The sequence below is a fragment of the Ctenocephalides felis genome, unplaced genomic scaffold (assembly GCF_003426905.1).
Source record: "Ctenocephalides felis isolate EL2017-DRISC unplaced genomic scaffold, ASM342690v1 CF-g0.4_SCAFFOLD_00395, whole genome shotgun sequence".
Classification (NCBI taxonomy): domain Eukaryota; kingdom Metazoa; phylum Arthropoda; class Insecta; order Siphonaptera; family Pulicidae; genus Ctenocephalides; species Ctenocephalides felis.
In genome coordinates this window covers 400-10154 of record NW_020536549.1, presented here as the reverse complement: position 1 = coordinate 10154, position 9755 = coordinate 400, and the positions used below count along the sequence as shown (strand labels likewise).

The following is a 9755-nucleotide window of genomic DNA, read 5'->3' as shown; positions in this document are numbered from 1 at the left end:
TGCGGTGCTAGTGCCAATATTAAAACCGCAAAAAAATCCAAGTGATCATAAGTCCTATCGACCAATAATGCTTCTTCCTTGTCTCACGAAAATCTTTGAAAGCATTTTAAAAAAAAGATTAGAATGGTACATAGAGAAAAGGGTATATTAAATAAATATCAATTCGGATTTAGGAGAGGAAAAGGTACAATCGACTTGTTGAGCGAGCTACTGGTAGATCTATATAGTGCATTGTCATATAAAAAAGAAGTGCTACTAGTTACGGCAGATATTGAAAAGGCATATGATCATGTTGATCATAATATTCTCAAAAAGAAGCTACATAATTACAAGACAATATTATTATTATTATAATGTCACTGCTATCCAATAGAAAAATTTACGTGAGAAATAAGAATCGTCTAATAGGGCCAAGGACATCATATACGGGCATCCCACAAGGTTCGATTCTGAGCCCTCTCCTATTTAACATCTATATGGCAGACTTTATATCGTCAGAAGGGACAAGAGTCAAAAAGCTACAATATGCGGACGATCTGATTATGTACACAGTTTCTCACTCAGTAGAGCATTGCAGAGCAGAAATGGCTAATGCCATATCAAAAGATTTGGAATGGATGCGGAATAATAGACTTGTTTTGAAACCGAGGAAGACCAAAAGCATAATTTTTACCAGGCATAGATTTCCCAAAAATATGCATGTAATAGTTATTGATACGATAAGAATCGAAATATTAGAAAACATTAAAATCCTGGGTGTGACTTTTGATAAAAAATTAAATTTCAACAAGCACATAAGCGAGATATTATTCAAATGCGAGAAAGGGATTAATTTACTCAAAAGAGTATGTAACACCAGCTGGGGTACACACCCAAATGCATGTCTTTCTTTATATAAAGCTATCATTAGACCCCATTTTGACTATGGCTGTCAAATTTACGGAGGATTGTCCGCAGGCTTACATAAAAAGTTGAGTAGAGCGCAATTTGCAGCTATAAGAACATGTCTGGGATCTTTAAAATCAACCCCCACTAACTCTTTATTAGCTGAAGCCGGGGAAGCTCCCTTAGATATAAGAAAACAAGTACTAACGAATAGATTCTTGATCAAAAAAGTCAATTTTGATCATTCATGGATTCAAGATCAGCTAGAGGCACTGGCAGTTTGGCATTTCAATAATAGGTACTGGTTTAATAAACCGATCCCTCCGCTAGTTGCTGGTTTTCATTCATTAAAGTCTTTAGAAGATAACATAATAATAAGCAACAGATTGGCCTACTACACAGTGACTTGGAAAGCAACGATTCCCAAAAAATATATACACCTATCAGACGAATTAGTCATTGGAAAGAATATGGATAAGAAAATAATCAATCTGGAATTGCACGCCTTATTGAACACTAGATGGGAAAAGTATATACAAATCTATACGGACGGCTCAAAAACTGATGACGGCGTTGGCTGTGCTGTATACATACCAAGCCAGGATATACAGCTTCAAATTAAACTCCCAGATTGGGCATCAATATTTACTGCAGAATTGACGGCTATCAACAATGCATCAATTAAGGAAGGCATAAATTAAAGAAGGCAATGATTCTTTCTGATAGCATGTCCTCACTGCATGCCTTAAATATGCCTAAAGATTATGGCAATCCATTAATATTCGACTGTTTACAAAAAATAGAAAAGCTAAACAACAATAACTACAAGATCGAATTAGTATGGATATGAGGCCATCACAATATCACCGGGAATGAGATCGCGGATAGCCTGGCCAAAGAGGCACAAAACTCAGCCACTTTAATTAAAAAAGCTCCTGCCGTGGATCTGAAACGAAAGATCACAAAAATGGGGATGTTGCATTGGCAAAAAATATTTGATCTCGAATCAGCGTCAAAAGGAATATTATTCCGACCGTGTAAACCGATAGTGTCCAGAAATACATGGTTTGAAAAATTTAACTGGAATAGAAGAGAGATATCTACAATATGCAGATTAAGATTGGCGCACACGAAGAACAATGTCCATCTATTTAGGATTGGGATCAAACAAGACCCGTTCTGTTCGTGCAGCACTGTACTGGACACAATAGATCACATATTGTGGAGTTGCCCATTGTATGAAAGGCAACGAATAATTCTGTTTAAAAAGCTTCAACAGCGGAATGTGACATTTCCTATAAATGCTAGGTTCATCATTAGTAGTAATAACATTGATTTGTACAGAATACTGATAGACTTTGTAAATGAATCTAATATAAGGCTATAGAGTAGGATGTTTTTAGGTTTGTTTATTGTAACTATTCTTCATTGGTATTGTGATTTTTAATTTTAATTTTCTACTTAGTTTATATTTATATTTGTATTGTAATTTGTAATGGCTGGATGACTAAGGAGTCGAGGCCAGTTAATAAATAAATAAAAAAAAAAAAAACTTTCGGTTTGGGGACAGCTTTCGATACGCTGCCCCCCATAACATTATTTTAACTTACATTATCATAAACATTAATTTGATGCGCACTACACCGCGCTCATCCCTTCAACTCATATACGCTTAAGAACGGAAACTTTCGACTGACGCCCCTGAGGGACAATCTCCGACTCAATCCACTTGCGGACTTTCCCACACTCACTCAATCCTTCATCAGGGATGGTTTCACATATATGGAAAGGGTTGTCTCCATATAATTTACTGTGCTGTAATTCGTATGAAATTTTGGAATTAGGTTCATCTTAGTCTCAAGATCAAAAGTGAAAATAATTTGAACTCCACTGGTGGAGGACACCCATCCTCAGTGTAATTTCGTTTGTTTTTAAAATAACGTCAAATATCGATAGAAGAACTAATTATAAGAGAAAAATGTTTCATGATGTTCTTCAAGAAAGCAAATACTTTTGAAGTTACTGGCTACTAAAAATTAGTTTTTTTTGGCGTTTGTCATAGTTTTTTATTGCAAATATCTGCAAAAATATACATCAGAGACATGACGTTTTTATGCATATAGGGAGAGGTGTAGTTATGTGTTATTTCATATCTGTGTGTGGGTGCTCATGCACACATTCGTAACACTACTCCTCCTCCTCTAAAGATCGCCCTCGATCTTTCAAACCTCCGTCCCTGGTGCCGGACCAGCTTTCTCTGCTTCAGATATCCTAGGTGGCGCACTCTAACACCTGTCTGCTCCCCCGGATGAAACGTCGAGGGCGCATTACACCTTGTCCGATCTGTAATCTGCTCGACTCCCGTAGGCTCAGAGTTTTTCTCAGGCCGGCATTGTATCTCCAGCGCCCTGATCCACTATTCGTATTAATACGTACACGTATTTAATTTTTCACTACACTGTCAAAGTTTTTTATCTTCACAACCGAAAGTAAGATTTCATTAACAGTTTAACGATTTCAACCAAAAATTGTAATAGCCAACAAAAAAAGAAAACGTCACGAGAAAAGAAATCGATATGGCTCCGAGATGATGATAAATAAAGAATATATATGTATATAATTTGAATTATAATTTGAAAATTTTATTTACTAATATAACACCAATATAGATTAATTATAACATAGAGAAACATTATACACACCACAGGACAAAAACACTCAATAAATTTATTTTAAAAAATTAAACTTGTAACATATTAGAAAAAAACATTTTTTTTGAAAAAAAATTATGAATAACTAAAAGATTTGAAAACTAATTTGACTTAAAGTTTTGAAATGTAACATTATGAAGCATGAAACACGCCCATACCGAGCAAAAGACTCGACTGTAATCTTTCACTAGGCGTGTTTACAGGATTTTTTTTTCTGATATGTTACAAGTTTAATTTTTTAAAATAATTTTTTTGAGTGTTTTTGTCCTGTGGTGTGTATAATGTTTCTCTATGTTATAATTAATCTATATTGGTGTTATATTAGTAAAAAAAAATTTCAAATTGTTGTAGTTGCTGAATGATGACACGCATCTTGTGTCGAAACGTATAAATAAAAGTTTTTAATACTTTATACCTTTTTTATTTTGACGAATGGGCTGCTAGTTACTTTGAAATATGTTTCAACGTCGAAAAAACTATCAAGATATATATATATATATATATATATATATATATATATATATATATATATATATATAATATTGTACAAAACAGAATATATATAATATTGTATAAAACAAAAAATCCTCAAGATATAATATTGTATAACTTTATTTTTATACAACATTTTATACAAAATTAGACTACAATAATTCAAAAAATTGAACAAACATCACAATAATTGTTGTTATCGTTTGTATACTTTAATATTTATGAATTTAGCGTAAAAAATCCTTTTTTCCGCTCATCAACATTATTAAATATCATATATAGACTAAAAAATATTGATTTCAATTATCATTATGAAAAAATTGCTTATACCGGTATAAAACATGGAGATTTGTGCATACTATCAGGCCGGATGGAAGCCGAGTTTTTAACTCTGCTGATGTTGGTACGCCAGGTACACATCTGCCGTGATGAATATAAGCTTTTGATACTATAAGGAATAAAATATGTAAATGACAGACATCATCAAATACATTCAAAAAAAAATTTTTCTGCTATTTCAAAATCGTCTGCCATTGGTATTTTCCGATAGTAATAATATTATATTTTCGAAACGGCAGCCATCGTAAAATGGTTTGGAAATGGTCGAAAGCAAGGTACCTTTACCAGCTGCGCAGTAGCTGTGTCCGCCACTTTGAGCTTAGTCAGTCCCTATCTCATGTAGGATAGGTATAGAGAAATCGATGCACAAAATCTCAGGTGTCGTAAAATACATACTGTCATCCGCCCACGGGCTCTTGGACTATATTGTTAAAATCTCTATAATATATCTGATAATTTGATGTGCATATGTCTAATGGTCATTTTTGACTTATTTTACTAGATTACTAGATCTACGAAACCGCTAGACCTGCCTTCGTAAAAATTTGATCAGTTCTTCATTATGTCAATATAAGTAAAATGTTTTTTGAATTATTAAAATCGGAACTCCGTTCTCTTAATAACAGAGTTACCGTTTTTGGCACTTTTTGCCCCGTATCTTCGGAACGGCTAGACCTGCCATCGCCAAAAACTAATCAGCACGCCTCCTTATCAACAGCAATCTCAATAATTGAAATCGGTTGAACCGTGTTCCCAAAATCGTCCCGAAATTTGTATCCGCACACACACACACACTACACATAGATCCATTTTTTCTAAGGTATGCCAAAATGTTCAGAAAACTCTGAAACATTAAAGATATATAAAAATTTTCATTTTCGACTCACCCTACAGAAAGTTAAAAAAATGATGATATTATAATAAGAGTCATGTACTAACAGAGCAGAATTTCGTTTATTAACGCAGAAGGGGTTCAAAAAGATAAATACAGATTCAGCAAATTTTTTGAGATTACCATTTTTTTTCTTATGTAAAATAAGGCAAAGAATCGTAATAGTAATATTATTATTTTACATTATATATTTATATATAAATATATATATATATATATATATATATATATATATAATATTTTGAAATATGTGAGTTTGGTGTTGATATATATTTTGATGAGTTATTTAGAATCGGGCAGTAACACCAAGTAAAAAAAAACTAAAGTAGTTTTTAAATACTTTATTTATCCATAGGTTTCGGTCTTCATCGAGTAAAATTAATTGAACAAAAATACACTACACTATTACACTGTGATAAACCAAGCTATTAATAACTGGAACATTTAAACTAATTATTTTTTTGACAATTTTTTGGTTACATTCTAGTGTGTACAAATTGACTAACGTCTAAATACTGAATAAATTGTGTTTACAAATTTTGCGAAAGTGTAAAAAACACAGGCAAATATATGTTTTTTGTAAAATAATAAAATAATGAAAATACACGCTTCATTCAGATATGGTGGTGTTTTGAAAATGGTCGAGGATTATTGTTTAGTCATTGCAAAGCGAATGTTGTCAGTCATTAAATTTATGGCCGTCTCCTTGTGTAAAGATATTAGGCAACCTTCGCTAAATCGTCTTTTAAATAAATTATTTTCGAAATGAAGGATCGTGGTATTGGAAAAATCAATGTTATGTTTGAGCTGATTAATGTGATCCGTTAATTGTGTTTTATTCTGGTTCTTATTTTTAGAGTTGTTTTTGTGTTGCGATGTTTTTGTGCAAGTTTTGACTGGTTTCACCTATGTAGACGCAATTACAATCTATGCAATTAAGCTTATAAACTAGATTATAACTAGATCTAGTTTATAAGCTTAATTGCTTATAATTACTTTTTTGATATGTTAATATGAAAATGCACTTTTTGGCATATTTTTCTCAAACACGGTGCTCTGAAAGATCTCATTTGTATAATTATATACTCATTGGTATTTATAAAACATTTTCTAAGTTATATTTTTTTTTATTTATGGTATTTAAATTCTGAACCTAAAGGGTATGGGCGCATTGCCATATAGAATCGGCCCCACCCTGGTATTTAAATAATTTATATGCCATTTTATAGGTCTAAATGATAAAAACCGATATACCAATTTTCAACTTTGTATCTCATCTTATGGCCGAGATATCATTGAAAATATGTGAAAGTGGCCCCTTTTTTCAAACTCACTTTTTGACGTAACCATAAAAGATATCGAAAAAAAATTTACGTGGTGCTATTCATATTGGCTTAGGCCACATTACGTAGAACAATTAATGCCAAATAATTAAATATTATTAGCTGAAAAAGATAAAATAATTTTTCAATTGATGTTTTCCGGTAGTGCGTTTAGTTGGACCACCTTCTAATTAGCGTTATTCGAAAGCTTATTGTTTTTTCTTTTAGTACTGAAAATATTGTTCAAATCAATTTGGTGGAACACATTGGAAAATTGAAAAAACCGGAGCCAGTACACCCGCGCGTAACCCTAATAGTACCGTGCAATTGCATAGAGTTCGTTCGAATGGACATTTTGTCGAATAACATTTTTCCAGTTATAATTTTCCAGAATTTATCGCAAAATAGATAGTAACATATGAAGGTCCAGGATTAAAAAGGTCCACCACTGATGTGTCAAAAATCAGTAAAGTTAAGCATTGTTTAACAACAATATTTGAAAGTAGAGAAAAAAAGATGTATAGCCAGCTACAACCTTGATTTGAAAACGGTAATCTTTGAAATGGGGGAGATAAACGGTAATCTATGAGAATCCATAATAAAATATTTTCTTCCATTGGTAGTTTTTAAGCATTAGTTAAAAATGTAATTATTTTGTAAAATACCTTTAAAACTATAATAAGGCTTTAAATCTTTTTGCCACCTGCCCGTTTCAAGTTACCCCGCCTATAGGGTAAAAAAGTCTAGATAACAATTTTTGAACGACATCAAAAAGCACATTTCTACAATGATGAAGTAGAAGGCAGTTTACTGAACTCAGATAATTGTTCGTTTGATATGTGTAGTTTGTTGTGATATAATTGTTAGGGTTTTCACAATATAGTTTATATTTGCTCAAAGTCAAATTGGACCTTTGTGCCTCGCCCTGCTCTACATATATACTTTATATTTACTTTAATTCACCGAATGTCACTTTAAACTTTTCAAAAAGCAGGTCAAAAAAGAAATACTTAATTTATTTTCTATCTCTCCTCGCAAAAGTTTTAAAATTTTGTATGAGCTCAGTAGTATTATTTACAATTATACACAAAATCCAGAATCCAAAAAGAATGTGAAAAACTTGAAACGTAATCAATAAGTCGAAAGACCAAAAAATACTTGGATGGATTATACTATGTTGTGTTATACGATAAAGTGTATAAATCTTCCAGTTTGATTGTATTGACAAAATATAGACAAACTAATGTTTTTTTTTTTTTTTTTTATTTATTTATTATAATGGCATCTGATCTGAATCATACTGCCACCACTTAGTTTACAGAGAGATCTATATACAAAAATCTTTGAATACTAATCAATATACATAAACTTTGAATATACAATACAATATGATGTTGAATTTATAAATTAAATTTCTAAACTACTCTCCATAAGAAATTGATTAATAATATTATGTATGCTTTCAGAACTAATTAGAAGTAATTGATGAACGCTAGTAGGAAACTCAATTTTCTCTTTTTGCAGCTTGCAGCGTAAAATTTTTCCTTGCAGACTGAAATCGGGGACATTCAAAAAAAATGTGATTAAGGGATTCTTCCTCATACCCACATATACATGCTGGGGAATTGATAATATTAATTTTATTTAGGTGCTGTCGAAACCTCCCGTGACCTAGTCGTATCCTACATATATTTGTAATATATTTTCTAGTTTGTTTTATTTTTTTAAACCAAGGTTTTGTAGATACTTTCGGGTTTATTGATCCATACTACTGTCCTTTTTTCTCTAGAAACTTTGTATAATTGAGTTGCCATTGATGTAGTGCGATTTGCTTCAGCTTCTGTCTTAGGTCCGAAGCTGGGATTTTATGTCCTTCCTCCACGAATTGACAAGCCTGTTTTGCAAATTTGTCTACAGCTTCGTTGTTCTTAATACCTGCATGTGCCTTCATCCACACAATGTTTATTTTATATTTCCTGTTTTCTAACTTTTCTATAGTCTCTAGTATTTCCAAAATAATGTTATTTGTCTTACTGTCTATTTTTCCTAGCGCCTCTATTGCACTCCGAGAGTCGGTTAGAATGACACAGTTTTCTATATGATTATCTTCAATAATTTTTATTGCGTTTTTGATGCCTATAAGTTCAGCAGTAAAGATAGAAGTCAATTCTGGCAACTTGATGTATTTGACTGTATTGCTTGTTGGTTCAAAAGCTGCACATCCTGCTAAATTCCCTATTTTGGCTCCATCTGTGTACATAAATTTTGCTCCAGGCCATGTTAACCTTACCTTATAGTTAAATATTGTGTTTTGTAAAGCTACATTCATAATGTTAGTGTTTACCAGATTTTCTTCTAGGTATGTGTTTATTTTTTTTATATATTAATTTTTGTGGCAATTTAAACACTGGCAATGTAGAATTTTTGATTATATTATTTTCATATTTTTTGATATTTATGAGGCAATCTACTAATATGGATTTTGTTTCTTGCGCCAATATGTTTTTGTAGAAACTAGTTTATGTAACAGCTCCATTTGTGTAGGGATATTTTCGTTATCATTATGTATCTTTGTTAAAAGAAAATTATTTCCTAACATTGTTCTGCGGATACTTAGAGGTGGTTCACCAGTTTCCACCAGAAGAGCATTGGTTGGCGTTGAACGCATCGCTCCAATGCATACTCTTAGGGCTGCGTATTGCGTTTTGTCTAGTTTTTCCATAATGATTTTGCTCCTCGACCATATATAAAGCTGCCATAGTCTATTACGGATCTAATTATAGATTTGTAAATATTTATACATATCTGAGGATCTGCCAAGTTTAGCTAATAGTCTAAGTAGATTAATTCCACGTTCGCATCTCTTTATTGTGTATGTTATATGCTCTCTGAACATAATTTTCTCATCCAGATGTAGTCCTAGCAATTTAATGCTCCTTTTTCTGGCAATAACTTGTCATTGACTTTAATTTGTGTCAATTCTTCTGGTATTATGTGTCTACTGAAAATTATACTGGCTGTTTTATCTTGCGATAATGTTAGATGATTATTTAATGTCCATTGATGGAATTTAGACATTTCCCTTGTGAGTTTAGATATACATTCGTCAATACT

The 9755-nt window shown here is 32.1% G+C and overlaps 2 protein-coding genes across 2 annotated transcripts; one reads left to right on the top strand and one right to left on the bottom strand.

The window, feature by feature from the left end:
- Window positions 1-476: 476 nt before the first annotated feature.
- Window positions 477-1586, top strand: LOC113364270. Its single transcript, XM_026606761.1, has one exon. The coding sequence runs from the start codon at window positions 477-479 to the stop codon at window positions 1584-1586; it is 1110 nt and encodes a 369-aa protein (XP_026462546.1).
- Window positions 1587-8409: 6823 nt separating this feature from the next.
- On the bottom strand, window positions 8410-8970 carry LOC113364260. The gene has a single exon (XM_026606751.1). The coding sequence runs from the start codon at window positions 8968-8970 to the stop codon at window positions 8410-8412; it is 561 nt and encodes a 186-aa protein (XP_026462536.1).
- Window positions 8971-9755: the final 785 nt, after the last annotated feature.

Excerpts from the sequence above, each read along its gene's own strand:
- LOC113364270 (XM_026606761.1), top strand. The coding sequence starts at position 477 with ATGGCAGACTTTATATCGTCAGAAGGGACAAGAGTCAAAAAGCTACAA.
- LOC113364260 (XM_026606751.1), bottom strand. The coding sequence starts at position 8,970 with ATGAATGTAGCTTTACAAAACACAATATTTAACTATAAGGTAAGGTTA.